Consider the following 17,934-nt stretch of genomic DNA (forward strand, 5'->3'; position numbering starts at 1 on the left):
CCTGCACCTGCAGACCGGGAACCTGCTCAACTGGGGCCGCCTGCGGAAGAAGTGTCCGTCCACGCACAGCGAGGAGGTGAGCGCGGGCGAGCGGAGACGCGGGGCTCCCGGGCAGGCCGCGGGCCAGGCTGGGCGGCTCCGGGAGCTAGGAAGCGCCCGCGTCCCGGGAGGGCGACCGGATTCGGGCGCGGGGAGGCGCTCACCTGGGCTCTCTCAGGTGTGGCTGCTGGGCCGATGTCGGTGCGACCTCGCTCCAGACCTGCTGCCGGGGGCAGGGCCTCCTCTAAACTTAGCAGGTGCAACTGCACACTGAATGGCACCTCCGTCAGTGCTTACGGCCAGTATCCAAACTCCAAATGCACCCGGCTCCCTGTCCCTCGCTCCCTGCCCTTCCCCTGCAAGTAAAGGAGTATTTCAGACACTGCCTTTGGTGGGTTCATATGAAGGAGTAGTCTTTACACGCTCGACTTACAGGATGTTGACACTAGGTTCTCTATCGTTGGCTTTGGAATAAGGCATATTTTGTTTTCTGGAAATTAATCTATCTTTTTGCCCAAAGATTAGTTACTAATTGGAGATTAACCTGGAATTACATACTTGTTACATATTTGTTGTCCATTCTTGAGCGGATGGTCAGCTGCTGACTACATACAATTGTCAAGGCCTACTGATGGTTTGGGACAATTTTAGTATTTTAAAAAAATAATAAAACAAACCATTACATTTAAAACTGCACGACTTTGGAAAGGTTACTCTCCCTGAGTCTGTTAACGTTGCTTTAAAATAGGGTGATAATACCTTCCTTCCTGGGCTGTTATGATATCATGAGCAGTCTTTTAAAAAGATCATGCAAAATCCTCATTATGGAAAAATTTTATCCACCATGTCTGGATTTCAAGTTTCTTTGCATCGAAATTAAGTCCTGTGTTACTTCTGTTTTTTTCCTTGAACTTCCTGAAGTCTTTATGAAAAGGAATGTTTCCCTATCATTTGATTTCATCAGAGAAAATATAAAATCGTGGTTAGAACAAAAGGTTTTTCTTTTAAACTGTGTGGTTATCACATGGTTCTGAACTGTCAGGAGGAAAGAGATAGGTGATTTTCTCTCATGAGATGTTGGCGGTGGGCGCTCATGGCATCCCTCTGAGTATGCTGGGCCTGTGCCCAGTTATGGGGTTGAGAGTTCTTCATAGGGTATGGGGACTCTGTTGTAACTTCCATTGGAATCAGGTCCCAGCTCACTTTGTATGTGTTGTTTAAACCACTCACTTTGACTGCTTCTTCTAAAAATAAATTTTTCAGTACTTGGTAGATAGACCCTTAATTTCTTCCAGCACCTGATGGTTATGGTTTAATACAGCATCTTGTATGTTGCTATTAATGGGAGAAGTTTGATCTTTCTTATCTTACTGTAACACTCCAGAGTGGTGTCTTTCAGAGTTTTGATGCAAACATTGTAAGTGCATTTTACCTTGAAGTCCAGTTCATATATCTGAAACAAATTTCACAAAATCTATACTATATAATCCTTATTATATAGTATGTATTCTGATTTTTCTACCCTATTTCAATTTTTTAAAATGTGATTTCTTAATGCATTAATTATTCACACCCCTTACTTTGAAAAACATTGTTCAAAGGACTAATTTTCATTTGAAGCGTATTATTTAGGGTGGTTCATAAGATTGGGACAAAAACTAAATAAATTGGAAAACTTGAAGGATGGCATCATATTGTTGGTAAACTATGACAGCTTATTAGGAGAGGCAAGTAAAGAACTCTGACATCCAGAGCCCTACACTGGGGTGTGTTGACACACAGTTGCACCTCACTGTAGAGATTAAACTTGGGCAGAGAGTTCAATTGAATTTCTTAAAAGGTCTCTTCTAGTTCCTTTCTTGATGCTATGACCTGTGCCAGATTTTTTGAGTCGCTGAAATTTTATGAAGTCAAAATTTTTCAGATGGGCCATTATAGGACTGTTTTGCCCAATTCTCTGTCCTCAGGGTCTTTAAACAGTTAAACCATGTGATATTTAAAAAAAACTCTTATACAATTCCATATATAATGATACAACAAATTATGGCGATACATATCTTCAGTGATACTGTGCGTGTATGATAAGAATGGCCAGTGCAAAGAACAAAAGAAGTACAAAGTTAATGGTCAGTCAGTATAGATAACGTGATTTATAAGATTCAAAATCATTAGGTTTGTGATAAAGTCAGTGAGTTGTTCATGTAATTTTAACATTAGACTGTTCTATGTCCTGACATTTTGCAGAATCCAAGATTAAAGAAATTATTTCAAGAAGGGAATGAATATTCTGAAAATATACTTAATCTTCCAGAATAGAAGAATTCTATATTTTTTTAGAATTTATTTTTAATTTTATTTATTATTATTTTTATAAATTTGCTACAGGGCATGTGCACTCACCTGATAGAGACAGAGAGAGAGGGAAAGTGAGAAAGCGAGCTGCCTGGTTCAGGACTGACTGCAGTCAGCCATGTGGGAGTCCTCCAGCACCTCAACCATCATGCTACCTGCTGGCCCGCAGAATGGAAGAGTTCTTTAAAAAAGCCTTAACTGCAAATGAGCCATCCTGCAGAGGGAAATTTCTTAGAATTCTCTCATGATTTGAGCCAAAGTACTTATAGAATTGTTAACTTCTTGCTTGGTCCTGATCACTTAAATTTTACTAATTTTTAAAAGAATGTTGACTTATAATTCTGTCTAAAAAGATTATCAATTAATTTTAATTTACAGACTTTAATTATAAGTATGTTTTGTGGGGCCAGCAGGCACCAAGGTGATTAAAGTACTGGACTCCCACATGGCTGACCTTGGTTCAAGTCCCAGACCTGGTGGCTGCTTTCTCACTCATTCTCTCACTCTCTGTCTCTTGTAAGCACATGTGCCCTATAGCAAATTTTAAAAAAAGATAAATAAAATTAAATAATTCTTAAAAAAAAGTATGTTTTGTATAAAGATACAGACCTTGCAATTAGAATTTAAGTGGGTTACAGTGGATAGAACATAAATTATTGTTGTGGATTGTAAATCTTAACATGGATGGCTCTATCCACTTGTCTGCTGTATTATCTGTACTCAGATAAAAGCAGTAAAGTGCCTCTATCAATTTCTATCATAAGCCATCATAGTTCAGATAATGAGTTCAGAAGTTTAGCCTCTGTTGTTGCTGTTAGGAAAATGCTTTTGCAATTCAGGGCCTTGCTTCTAGTTACTCATTTCTTTTTTTTCATTGATTGTCCACAGAACGCAGAGCACTGTGCCCTTGGTTATCTATAAGGCAATGATTTCAAACTGCTAATGTTGGACCATTGTGGTCATAAATCAGTTTAGCGAGTCATGGAGCAGTGCATTTTTTTTCTCATTGATAGAAGCCGTCAGAGTGCCTGGCATGTAGTGAGCATAAGTATCATTTCATGAATTCTTTGTTCCATTATATGTCTGTAGGCTCTCACCGTGCGATTGATTGTCTTGCTTTGAACCACTATCAAATAACTCAGAAAGATACTTACACAAGAGATATAAAAATAACCTTTTCTTTTTTTTTAAGGGAGAAATTTTTGCTATAGTGTGTGTACGCTTGCCAAAGAGAGACACAGAGACAGACAGAAAGCCAGAGATCACTTCCCAGGGCAGATGGCCACACACCACAGTCCCTTCTCCTCTATTCTCCTCTCAGGATTTTGGGCATGCATGCACACATGCCCAGTGTGAGTTTCAAGTCTCCAGGTCCAGGGCTTGAACTGCAGTCGGCCATATGAGAGTCCAGCAATGTAACCATTATGCCATCTGCTGGTCTCAATGAATAACATCTTAATGAGTTTACAACATACTATAATATTTGTATAAAAATGTTCATTCATTTAAAACAGTATTGAAGGGGCCAGCAGGTGGCGTAATGGTTAAGGCACTAGACTCCCACATGGCTCATTGCAGTTCAAGCCCCGAACGTTGCTTTCTCTCTCTCTGTGTCTCTCCCTGGTGATGGTGCATTCGAAATTTTTTTAAAAGTAGTAATGATAAAGTTAAATAAATAACTCTTAAAAAAAAAAAAACTTCTGGGGACCAGCAGTTGGCGTAATGGCTATGTTGCTGGACTCCCATGTAGTCAACTATGGTTGGGTCCCAGACCAGTGGCTTAAACTCATGCTGGGCGTGTGTGCGTGTGTGCCCAAGATCCTGAGAGGAGAATGGAGGAGAAGGGATTACGGCGTGGCCATCCCCCCCAGGGGGTGACTTCTCACTTTCTCTCTCTGTCTCTCTGGCAAGTGCACGCACCCTATAGCAAAAACCTGTCCAAAAAAAAAAACCACTTTGTCTTTCCCCAGTGACACTATTAAAAACAAACAAACAAACAAACAAAAACAGTATTGAAGACAGATTGGGGTATTAGGGAGTGACTTGTGGACTGCCGTTAGGAAGTTGACTTCTGAAAGCTATGTCTGTCTTGGTGAATCTCAGGCTTTAGAATACTCAGTGATTCCCTGGTATGCTTGTTAAAGTGGAAGTCTGGCTGCTCTTGGAGAGAGATTCAGCAGGTCGAGGATCTGGCTCAGGAACCTGATTTTTTCATTTGAAATTTGTTAGTGGGTACATACATGCACTGGCCAGAGAGAGAGAGAGGGAGTGGCGAGAAAGCTTCTCCCCAGTGGGGCACAATTACACTACAATCCCTTTTCCTCCATTTCTCAGTGTCTCAAGCCACTGAGGCCAGGATTCATACCATGGTCAGCCATTTGGGATCCAGCTTTCCATGCACAACACTTAACTGCTGTGCTATGGATGAGGCTAGCCCCTGAATTTTTAATAAATGCCACAAATGAATCTGATGTCGAAGTTTCTCTGGCCACACTTACTCTGTATCATTTATTTATCTTTGAGGAATGTAGCATGATGATCAGTATAGATTCCAGTCAGATGGTCCATGGCTTGAATCCAAGTTCTTCTGTTTATAGACTTTATTCTTTTTTTTTTTGAGAATGATTTCCTTTATTTTATTTATCATTATTGTTATCTTTAATTTGACCAGGGCAAGACACAGAGAGAGAGAAAGCGAGAAAGCAAGCCTCCAGGTCCGGGACTCGAATCATGGTTAGCCATGCGGGAGTCCAATACCCCTAACCATCATACCACCTGCCAGTCCCTAGACCTTATTCTTTAAAAACACTTTCTTTTTTCTTCTTTTTAAGAATTATTATGAATATTTTATGCTCTCAAAAGTTTATGTAAATTTTCACTAGTATAAAAACACATTAAAAATAATTAAGACGACTGCTTTAGGTCAAGAACATCTGAGAACTAAGTAGGATAAAAACAGGTCAAATTTAACTATGTTAAAGGAAGCGAAGACCTTCTACAGTTAAAATTGGGGGTTTGTGGTATTTTCTATTGGGATCTTTTTTCCTGCTTAACTATCAAACTATATATTACTGTCAAAGTACAAAACGTGTATAGAGTTTGATTAACAGTTTCAAAATGCATTCCTTTTGCAGCTTCGAGATTGTATTCAAAAGACCTTGAATGAGTGGAGTTCCCAAATCAACCCAGATTTGGTCAGGGTAAGTGAAATGTGAATACAAACATTATGCAGGTCAAGGGGAAAGTGAAGTAAGCAGGCAGTTAATTTCCTTAATGTTTTTGAGGGAAGTCAGTAGGCAATTAGCTGTAAACCTCTTGCTGGCTGATGTGCTGAGATAGCAGTTTGACCTAGTAGGCTGAAGCAGAAAACAGAAAATCCGGACTCTGGTCAACTTTCCAAAAAGACAAGACACCAGGATTCTTCTGCTTAATCCTCATCAATATTTTATTTTTATATTTTATATTTGACCTATGTTCTTATATTTGACCTACTACAGGAATGATTATCAGGTGACTGGTAGATTGCTTTGACAGTGTATCACCCCAGTAATGTCACTAGAAATAAATTTTCAAATGGCAATTTCTGATGAAACCATAAGGAACTATGTTGCATTAAATGTCACATATGGTTATCATCATGTTAGTATACAAAACAGTATCTGCAAACCAGCCTTTGAAATGGAATTCAGCCAAAGGCTCCTATCACATTATATAGACTGCATTAAAATGAAGTAAGTACATGTGCCAGAAATACTTGTATTCCCTGGGAAACTTCCCTTTGTAATTTTATAACCTTATAACTGCCATGCATACATTAATAATGCCTTTTATCAATCTGTTTCTCTGTAATGGCCATTTATTCTGTTTATGCACTTGTAAACATAGAACGCTTGGTATGTGTTAGGCGTTGTAATGTGGCCGAGAATCACGAGGAAGGGGCCATTGCTGGTGCAGTGGTAAGACGTGACTAAAATGCAATGCTCTGCAAGGCTGACCCACGTGGGAAGTTTCTGGGCTTCAGTCTGGAGACCTCCCTGAGTACTCTGGAGATGCCCGTGTCCTCTATCTGAGACTGGCTGAGCCTAGGGGTGGGTCACACCTGTTGGGAGTGCTGTCTGAATGGATTGTTATTTTTGGTTGGTTTATTTTAAAAGTAAAATTATCAGGGCCAGCTATGGTTAAGGTAGCTGGACTCCCACATGACTGACTGCAGTTTGAGTCCTGGACCTAGTGTCTTGAAAATCACACCAGACATATGTATGCACGTGCCCAAAATCCCAGGAGGAGGATGGAGAAGAACTGATTGTGGTGTGTTCTTCCCCCTGGAGGGTGATTTCTCACTTTCCCCCTATCTCTCTCTGGAAAGACCTATGGCACACAACCTATGGCAAAAAAAAAAAAAAAAAAAGTAAAATTATCTACTGTGCTACTGGTCCTAACTTCTCACATACCTCTCCCCCTGCTTATTTTTTAAATTTAAATATTTTTAATCATGAATCCCTCTGAATACCTGATCAAAGTGAAACACTTTTCCCTAGAAAACAGCTATGTACACTAACACACATCCATACACAGTGAATTTTACTGTATTTCTGGACTTTAAAACCCATGTGAAGCCCATGCAGACCTCAGGTAAAGAACCCTGTTGTCTTATGAGTCTCTGCTTCTAAAGGGCATTATGGATTGAAAATTTATAATTAATCAGAAACATTAATTTTATATTTATGGTAAATATGTGTTTGTTACAGGAGTTTCCAGATGTCTTGGAGTGCACTGTATCTCATGCAGTAGAAAAGATAAATCCTGAAGAAAGAGAAGAAATGAAAGTTTCTGGTAAAGTCCAGCCTTTACAATTCATTTTGTCTTGCAGTGGAAACAATAGTGAGGTTTTGTCAGCCATAGGAATAAGCCTTTCTTTACTTCCTGTAATGAGTGGTTCAGTCACTAAAATATTCTTTTTAAATATAATTCTGATGTCAACTCTAAGAGGGAAGTCAGTGCTAGCTATTTCAGTGAAGTCAGAATAAAATTTGAACCTGCTGTTCATAGTGTTCTTGTGTCATGTCATGTAATTTATGGGTCAGACTTCAGAGCAGTAGAAAGATAAAGGTGAAGGAAATAGGAAGGATGAAGGGAGGCTGAGAGAGTGGCATCTACCCCAAATCTAGCCTAGGCCCTCCCTTTCTGGTTGAATACTGGGAAGCAATGACTGAGGTGGCCTGGGAGTATAGAAACAAGTCTGGATTACAAGCTTCATGGACAGAAAGAAAAGACATTTTATACTCGTTCAGTAAGTGTAGTGAGTGATTACTACATTCCAGAAACTGCACTAGGCTCAACGGAAACAAAAATGAGAAGATGTGCTCCTCTTGCCCTCCGCTTTCAGTGAGCAGAGCATAGCCATTAAAAGCTTGTGCTTGGGCCCAGATGGTGGTGCAGCGGTAATGCAACTGACCCGCACAGGAAGGTGCCAGGTTTGCATACAGAAGCCTCTGTACACACACTGGTGGTGCATGCAGATGTGCCCATGATCCGGGCTGGCTGAGACAGAGTGGAGAACGTCATGAAGCCCTGTGGGGTGCCTGTCCATCTCTCTCTCTCTCTCTCTCTCTCTCTCTCTCAAACATACACACACACACACACACACACACACACACACTCACTCTCTTTCCCCCCCCCCATTCCGTTACCGTTTCCCCCCCCCCATTCCGTTACTGCCTCTCACAGAAGGAATAATTAATAAACATTAAAAAAGAAAAAACTTGAGCTCGACTAGATTGAAATTCTTATGTGTGTACATTATTAGCTGTTTTAATCCTGTTTTAACAAAGTATTTAATATTGCAGAGCCTTAGTTTCCTCATATATAAATGGGGAATGTATCTGTTTCACAGTTTTCTTATAAAAAGGATGAAATGATGGGACCAGCAGTTAGCGTAATGGCTCTGTCACTGGACTCCCACGTAGTCGACTGCAGTTCAAGTCCTGGACCTGGCAGCTTAAACTCACGCCGGGCGCGTGTGCGTGCGTGCCCAAGATCCCAAGAGGAGAATGGAGGAGAAGGGATTGTGGCGTGACCATCCACCCTGGGGGGCGATTTCTCGCTTTCTGTCTCTCTGTCTCTATCTGTCTGGCGAGCGCATGCACCCTATAGCAAAAACCTCTCCAAAAAAATTTTAAAAAGGATGAAATGACAGAAGCGGTACTTAGCACAGTGCCTGCCATAAGTTAATGCTAGGTAGCCATTATTTACTACTATATTGTTACTGTCATGGTTGTTGCTATGTTGTTATTGTTACTGAGGTGGAAGCATAAGGTGAGATAGGACCTTGTCTTTTGATTGTGTTAATAAAAATTACTATTCGTCAAATCTTGCTTCATATCAGGCACTATACTTGGTACTTTATTGTTATATTTCTTTCTATAATTCCCAGAACAGTCCTGCAAGGTAGGCCTGTTATCCCCATTGCACTAGTGACATTAAATAGCTTGAAAGTTGCCACACAGCCAGTAAGTGCTTGCAAACCCATTTCTTCCTGTTAATTTCACATGACTGTTGGAAAGGAAGTAAAAACAGTGTTCTTTTGTGGTTGATGGTAATTCATATGATGTAGATCCATCTTGGATCTCTTACAAGTTGTCCTCACTGCCTGTAGGGCTTGAGTTTTTGTTGGTTTTTTTTTTGTTGTTGTTGTTTTTTTAGGTTTTGCCTCAGGGCACATGTGCTCACTGGAGAAGAGAGACAGAGACAGAAAGAGGGAAGTCAGAAATCACACCCCTCAGGGGGATGGCCATGCCGCAATACCTTCTCCTTCATTCTTTTCTTGGACTGCTAGGCAGGCATGCACATGCGCCCGGCATGATTCTCAAACCACCAGGTCCAGAACTCAAACCACAGTTGGCCACATGGGAATCCAGCTGCCTTAACCACCACACCACTTGCTAGCCCTGGGCTTGACATTTCAATGGGTGTAAAAATTCTCTCCATATGAACAACTTTCTTATTTATACCTATCTAAAATGGCCTTATCTTTGAGGGAGAGGAGGCCGTTTCAGATAGTGCAAATTCATGGATGGGAATAATGGTGGGGAAGGTTTTCCTAGAGTGTAATTGTGGGAGCTAAGGTTAAACCAAAATGGTAAATATTAACTCTCATTTGGCAAGGGAGTTATGATGGAATTTCACTGGGGGAGTAACGTGAGGAAGGCAGTGCTTTAGGAAGATTATCAGCAGTAGAAAAGAAGGGACAGCTATAAGAAACGCTGTGCAAGAAAATTTGTGTCTGTAAAATTATAGGAGGAGGAAAGGAAAAAATAGCATTTAGGATTGTCATCTTAGTATTCTAGCAATGTAGTAAAATGTGTATCTACATGTAGTAATTTGTTTTATGTTCTTACCTAGCAAAACTGTTCATTGTGGGATCAAACTCTTCATCATCAACTAGAAATGCAGTTGACATGGGTAAGCAAAAATTTCACTTTTGGCCTTAATAATAGACTTTAAATTAGTGTAGGTATGTTAGTTATAACTTATATTCATATTAAGGTAAAAAAAGAAAATGAGCTGATTTCCATGTTAAAGTTCTAGCCAATTTCTTAAGGCTTCTATAGAATCATATTGATGTAGATAGGGTCAAATGTTTATTCTCAGCCCTATAATATTATAAATAAAATAACAAAACACCACCACCATTATATTTCATATCTATTTTTGGCATTTGGTTAGGTTATTATAGTATTACAGTTATCAGGACTTTTAAAAATTCTTCCAGTATTTATTTTACATGTTTGAAACTTAAATAACTGGCTCCCTAATGTAGATGGAATATAATCGCTTAAAATAAACTCTTAAGTTATCTTCATGGAAATTAAGAAATTGTCTACTTGTGTAAATACAGATTAAGACTATACATTTAGTTTTTCAGAGTCTCAGGTTTAACTTTGCCATGACTACCAACTACAGAATATTAGGTCAGAGTTCTTGTGATCATCCATTTAAGATACAGTGAGCAAGTAGAACAGGAGGAGAAAATTTTAGGATGATATAGGAGCTAACCAAAAAATCCTGTGGCTTAGGAAATAAGCAGGAAGCCCATTCCCTTAAAAGAGGAACCTGCTGTAGCTCTAAGATCCCTAGGAAGAAGGCAGGTCAAAGGAACCTCCTTGCTTGCCACACAGAGGTGAATAAATACCTACACATTTTTAATACATGGAAATGTTTGAAATGAAAGGTAAATTATAAAATAATGTATCCTATATAGAAAACTAGTAAATGATATGGACAGAACTCAGTGGGATACTTTGAGTACATTTGCACCGTTTGTTTTTATTATGTTTTTATTAACATTGATGCTCTCTGTGTTCTTCCCATTAGCCTGTTCAGTCCTTGGAGTTGCACAGCTGGACTCTGTGATCATTGCGTCGCCTCCCATTGAAGACGGGGTTAATCTCTCCTTGGAGCACTTACAGCCTTACTGGGAGGAATTAGAAAACTTAGTTCAGAGCAAAAAGATTGTTGCTATAGGTACCTCTGATCTGGACAAAACACAGCTGGAACAGCTGTATCAGTGGGCACAGGTAAAGGATGGCTAGATGGTGAGCACTCTGGGGACCTGCCTTTTCCGTCTGCACTGTGCTGTTGGGCATCATGCCCTAGGGGACACTCACTGGGGTGCCTATTCCAGATGTGGGAGTTTTGAGGCAGGCTTTATATGAAGCCATGGGGTTTGGGGTTTTGAGAAAAAATGTTTATATATATATATATATATAATTGAACAAAATACTAATCCCATTTAAAATGAGTGATTAAAACATTTTAGAAAATGTGTTTTGGGGGCCGGCAGGGGGCCTGGTGGTTAAGGGCACTAGACTCCTACGTGGCCAACTGCAGTTTGAGTCCTGGACCTGGTGACTTGCTTTCTCACTTTCTTTCTCTTTCTGTCTCACTCTGTCCCTCTCTGGTCATATTAAAATAAATAAATAAAATAAAGTAAAATAAAGTAATTCCTTAAAAAAGAAAATGTGTTTTGATATATTCCTAGACAAATGAATAATTCCCTTCAGTTTTACTTATGTGATAAAAACCTTATATTTTCTTAAGTGTTACTAGGCTATAAATCTAGTTTCTCAATTAAGGGAATATTATATATAACAAATATTTAAAGACATGTAAGACTCTTAGTTCATATAACTTAATATGGGATCAATGTCGTAAACTAATCACCCGCACCCTCTGGTCTGATAATCTACAAAATTTATTATGGAAGTTTCCACAGGATTTATTTGAGGACTTGTTTTGCATACGGGAAACGTATACATACTATGTTTTTTTCCTGTATATAATGTGTTTACAATAAAGTTCAATTCATAAATTAGGCACAGTAAAAGATAAATAACAATAATAATGGAATAGGATAATTATTATTTTTTTAGAGAGTTTGCATAAGGGTGCATGTGCTCGCCAAAGAAAGAAAAAGAGACAGAAAGCAAGAAATGATCACACACACACACCCCAGGGAGGGATGGCCATGCCGCAGTCCCTTCTTCAGTTACCTCTCAGGATTTTGGGCACACACACACATGCACTCAGCATGAGTTTAAAGCTGCCAGGCCTGGAATTTGAACCATCGTCGACCTTGTGGGAGTCCAGCGATGTAACCATTATGGCATCTGCTGGTCCCAGAATAGGATAATTATAATAGTATAATAATAAAGTTACGTGAATGTGATTTCTGTATCTAAAAAATACCTTATTGAATTGTACTCACCTATTTTAAGACCATTATTGACCAAAGGTAACTAAAACCACAGATAAAGGGAGGGAGAGCTACTGTAGTGCCATTTTACCTTTACTTTCTGCATTTCCTATTATTCCTTTTACTTCATCCTCAACCTTTTTCTGTTTTTTTTTTTTTTTTTTTGGAGAGATTTTCACTGTAGGGCGCGTGCGCTCGCCAGACAGACAGAGAGAGACATAGAGACAGAAAGCGAGAAATCCCCCCCCAGGGGGGATGGTCACGCCGCAATCCCTTCTCCTCCATTCTCCTCTCGGGATCTTGGGCACGCACGCACATGCGCCCGGTGCGAGTTTTAAGCCACCGGGTCCGGGACACGAACCGTGGTCGACTACGTGGGAATCCAGCAACATAGCCATTACGCTAACTGCTGGTTCCCTGTTTTTAATTTAATAAAAAAAATTTTCTATTGGGCATGTGCACTTGCCAGAGAAAGCAGAGGGAGAGGGAGAGAGAAAGTAAGAAATTACTCCCCAGGGTGATGGCCATGCCACAATCCCTTCTCCTCCCTTCTCTTGGGATTTTGTGCATGCACATATACACACCCAGCATGTTTTTCAAGCTGCTGGGTCCAGGACTTGAACCACACAATCGGCATATGGGATCTAGCTGTCTTAACCACCACTCTACCAGCTAGCCCTGTTATTTTTTTAAATTGGTCAGAAGACAGCTGTGCTTACCACAGTGAAACTTGGGAGAGGGAGAAGGCACAACTCCCCAATCTCTTCGATATTTGTCCAACTGTCAGGATTTGGGGACCTAAACACACATACCTGGCATGTTTTTCAAGCTGCCAGGGCCAGGGTTCAAACAGCCTGGCCAGCCATGTGGGATCCAGCTTTCTTAACCACTAGGGCTGGCCAGTCCACAGCCTGATTTTCAGAACTTTCAGTTTCTTATGGAGAGGAAAACTGTAAAGTGTTGCCCTTTCTCCCATTGACTTGGTGATAGCCAAAATGTGGCCAGTGATCCAGAATGTATACATATTAACCAATGCAACTATTGGAAGTTATAAATTCCTCTTTCAAAACATATCTGATTAATAGCCATATTTTATATTTAGTTAGATGTATTTAGTTGTATTTGATCCTCTAAATGCCTTTAAGACATATTCTGCCCCTCCCTTTCTATTCCTTCTGTAGCTGAAACCATCAGAGAGTCATGTTTGTTTCTGGGACAGATGTGTTAGATGGTTAAGTGGTTCTAGCAGGAGCCTTTTTAATAGTGTAGTGCTTTATCAGTTTTTTCCTCTTCCTAGATCTATTTTTCCTTTTCCCTGTAGCCACTAATGTGGTTTAAAAAAGCAGATATTAAGATATTCATGTAAAACTATTTTGTACACTTGAAGCATTATAGAATGTGATGTTTCATATATTCTAAAATAAAGCTTTTACTGCTTTCTACTTTTCATGTTACTGAATTTAGTAGACATACCATGATTTTATTTTCATTTCTAGGTTAAACCAAATAGTAACCAAGTTAATCTGGCCTCCTGCTGTGTGATGCCACCTGATTTGACTGCATTTGCTAAACAATTTGACATACAGCTCTTGACTCATAATGATCCAAAAGGTAAAACTGTTATTTTCATTTATAGAGATTGATCATGAGCTTTCTTACAAAGATGCTTGTTGAAGTTTCATTTTAAATGTATGCAGTAATAAGTATACAATGCTGTTTCTAGAACTTTTTTTTTTTTTTTTGGAGAGATTTTCACTATAGGGCACGTGTGCTCACCAGACAGACAGAGAGAGAGAGACATAGAGACAGAAAGCGAGAAATCACCCCCCAGGGGGGATGGTCACGCCGCAATCCATTCTCCTCTCGGGATCCTGGGCACGCACGCACATGTGCCGGCGTGAGTTTTTTAAGCCACTGGGTCCGGGACGCAAACCACGGTCGACTACGTGGGATTCCAGCGACATAGCCATTATGCTAACTGCTGGTTCCCTAGAACTTTTTTTTTTTGAGAGAGAGATTTTTGCTCCTGGGCACATGTGCTCACTGGATAGACAGACTCAGACAGAGAGAAAGCAAGAAATTATCCTGCTAGCAAGGATAACAACGCCAGAGTCCCTTCTCCTCCATTCTCCTTGGGATTTTGGGCACACATAGGTGCACATGTGCACGCACGCACATGTTCCCAGAGTGATTTTTTTTTTTTTTTTATGGAGAGATTTTTGCTATAGGGCACATGTGCTCGCCAGGAAGACAGAGAGAGACAGAAAGCAAGAAGTCACCCCCCCCCCCCAGGGGGATGGCCACGCCGCAATCCCTTCTCCTCCATTCTCCTCTCGGGATCTTGGGCACGCACACACAAGCACCCAGTGTGAGTTTAAGCCACCGGGTCCGGGATTTGAACTGCAGTCGACTACATGGGAGTCCAGCAACATAGCCATTACGCTAACTACTGGTCCCTCCCAGAGTAAGTTTTAAGCCGCCAGATTCAGGAGTCGAACCGTGGTCAACTAGGAGGTAGTCCTGCAACATAACCATTACACATCTGCTGGTTCCATCTAAAACTGTTCATAATAGCTAGTTCAAAATATATATATCTTTATGGTATTTTCAGAAAGCTTTATTTTTATCTTTATACTAATGGGGGGAAAAGTGAGATCATTTCACAAACATTTGATCCGTTAAGGTTTACAATTATTAGATTACACAGAAAAGATCTTTTAAAGCATTCTAAATATTAATATATATAAAATCCTGTCTAGTACAGCAAAGATTAGACATAAGAGTTACTTAATTAAATAGGATAAATATCTGAAAAAAAGAGCAGATGTAATTTAATATAAAACTTAATAAGCATATTAGGACAGGTAATTTATTAGATATTTTATTAATCATTACTATCAAGACATACGTTTGGTATCAGTGGTATCAGTCAAGAACACTGTTTGACTAATGACAGTGACTTGTCTGCCTTTTGTAGAAGGATAAGGAAGAGAATTTTTTTTTTTTTTTTGGAGAGGTTTTTGCTATAGGATACGTGCGCTCACCAGAAAGAGAGAGACAGAGAGACAGAAAGCAAGAAATCATCCCTCCCCCCCAGGGGGGTGGCCACGCTGCAATCCCTTCTCTGTTTTCCTCTCGGGATCTTGGGCTCGCACGCACACACACGCACCTAGTGTGAGTTTAAGCCACTGGGTTTGGGACACGAACTGCGATCAACTACATGGGAATCTAACAACATAGCCATTATGCCAACTGCTGGTACCAAAGTCTACTATTTTTTAGTAGTAGTCTCTGTTTATTTTTTCACTGTTTTATCAGAGGAAGAGGGGTGGAAGGAAAGAGAGTTCTTTTTATTGTTTTTAATTATTTAACTTTATTTATTTATTTATTTTAGTTTGACGAGAGAGGGACAGAGTGAGTGAGAGAGAGAGGGAAAGTGAGAAAGCAAGCTGCCAGGTCCAGAACTCGAATGGTGGTCAGCCATGTGGCAGTCCCATACTCTTAACCACCACGCCACCTGCCTGCCCCAGGAAGAAGAGTTTTAATAGTTAAAGTTCTGTGGAGGCCAGGCATCTTGCTGAATACCTTAGAGAGATTATCTGTAATCCTCAACAATATTCTGGCTCAACTTCATAACTTAACACCTTTTTTATAAGCATATTTTTTAATATTCTGTTTTGAGATGTTTCTTTTGTTGTATATAAATACTTACCTACATGGTAAAGTGCATCTGTTTCTAATTTAACACTTGGGGGTTTTGTTGTTGTTTGTTTTAGAACTTCTTTCTGAAGCAAGTTTCCAAGAAGCCCTTCAGGAAAGCATCCCTGACATTGAAGCACAGGAGTGGGTGCCCCTGTGGCTGCTGCGATATTCTGTCATTGTGAAAAGTAGAGGAATTATCAAATCAAAAGGCTACATTTTACAAGCTAAAAGAAGGGGTTCCTAACTACAACTTAGGTTCCTAACCTACTGACCTGTATTTCCTTTGAATTTAAGATAAAATTGAGGTGTGTAAAAATCTAGTTACTGCCTGTAAATGGTGCCATAGAGGCAGATACTCTTTAGTTATATTTGACAGTATGTTGTCTGTCAAGTTTCAAATACTTCTCTTGCCTCCATATCAGTCCACTCATATGAGCCACTGTATTGTTTCCATTAAACTATTGTTTTCTAATTGAAATTTCCTATAAAGAAAATACTTGCAGTATATTTTCTCCTTATTTTTATGACTAATAGAAATCAAGAAAATTTGTTGTTAGATATATTTTGGCCTAGGCATCAGGGTGAAATATATACATATTTTTTATTTCAAAAAAAATCATTAATTGCTTCTTACTCTATAGTATAACTAAGCAATTTAATTATAATTGTTAAAACTGAAATACTGGAAGATATTTTTCCTGTCATTATTAAAAACAGTTGCATTTCAGAGTAACTGGAGTAGCTGGGATCTACTAGGTGTGTAAATAAAATTCACTCTTCAATATATGAATGGAAGCTTAAATTTTTTTAATGTGTCCTTGCTTGTAGTTTAGTTGCAATGATTTCCCATATATTTTTGTGCCATATTTTCTCTTCCTCTTACTTATAGAGACAAACCAAAGTAAATCTGAAAAGATTAGAAGCTTTGAAATTATTGTTTGGGGGTTTTATAAAAGCAATTGCTGTCACCTTCAGATTCATTTTTAAACTTGATCCATCCTTAGCATATTGCTGCTCATTCAAAAACATGCAATAAGTCTCAAGCACTTACCATATGCTCGGCATTGTGGGCTCTGGAGACAGGAGAGGGCACAGAACCCTGGGTTAAAAATCACTTGAGTGATATAGGTGATACTTGTTGTCCACTATAACTGAGGGACTAAAAGCCAGAAAAGAGGTGAAAAAAATCTTTAATCATTTCATATCTATCCTTATATAGTTTAAGAACCAGAAAATTGCAACTAATAAGCTGTGACCTTTGATATATATACTGTAGGTTTCCTTAAGTCTATAAATTTTTACCTGTAACGCAAGTGATTTTAAAAATTCTTTAAGAATTACTTGTATCTCAGTATTTTAAAAACCACAGGCTTATATAAATCTAATTTGCCCAAGTCTTCTCAACTTAGGGAAAAGGACTATAGTTTCATATTTAGAATAAATACAGTAGACCCTTTTCCTAAGTAAGATTTTGTGGTTTACTGATTGGATAATTTGATCATTAGAATTATAACATGAAGTCAGTTGATTTATTTGCTAAAACTTGTCTGACTCTGAGCTTTTTTTTTCTTTTTTTGGAGAGGTTTTTTGCTATAGGGTGCGTGTGCTTGCCAGAGAGACAGAAAGAGAAAAATCACCCCCCAGGGGGATGGCCACACTACAATCCTTTCTCCTCCATTCTCCTCTCAGGATCTTGGGCATGCACGCACATGCGCCTGGCGTGAGTTTAAGCCACCGGCTCTGGGACTCGAACCGCGATTGACTACATGGGAGTTCAGTGACATAGCCATTACGCTAACTGCTGGTCCCTGACTCTGAGCTTATTAAAGTCACCTGGCCATTATATTGTGTATGTTATTAGATATAGTTAAAATTTTAATTTGGAAATAGACATTTTGACATATCACATGTAAGTCCTTAAACAAATAATCATTTTGTTTTAAATCTGGCCAAGATAGTACTTTAAGAGAGAACTATGGTATCACATTTATTGATTTTTAAAACCCTATGCTTATAAAAATGGATTTTTTGAAGCTTATTTTGAAAATGGAAAAAATTACAATATTAATATATCCTTTGGGCAGGAG

General features: G+C 39.3%; 1 protein-coding gene across 1 annotated transcript; it reads left to right on the plus strand.

Annotated features, from left to right (window-relative positions):
* GCLM (glutamate-cysteine ligase modifier subunit) lies at positions 1-17,296 on the plus strand (the record flags this gene model as incomplete). The annotated part of the gene is given in 7 exon segments (XM_006165742.3): positions 1-76; positions 5,526-5,591; positions 7,140-7,224; positions 9,793-9,852; positions 10,765-10,967; positions 13,642-13,756; positions 15,922-17,296. Coding segments are annotated over 7 exon segments (775 nt in total), but the record flags the coding sequence as incomplete, so codon positions are not given.
* Between the last annotated feature and the right edge of the window lie 638 nt (positions 17,297-17,934).

Source organism: Tupaia chinensis, unplaced genomic scaffold (genome assembly GCF_000334495.1).
Source record: "Tupaia chinensis unplaced genomic scaffold, TupChi_1.0 Scaffold144016_1, whole genome shotgun sequence".
Taxonomy (NCBI): Eukaryota; Metazoa; Chordata; class Mammalia; order Scandentia; family Tupaiidae; genus Tupaia; species Tupaia belangeri.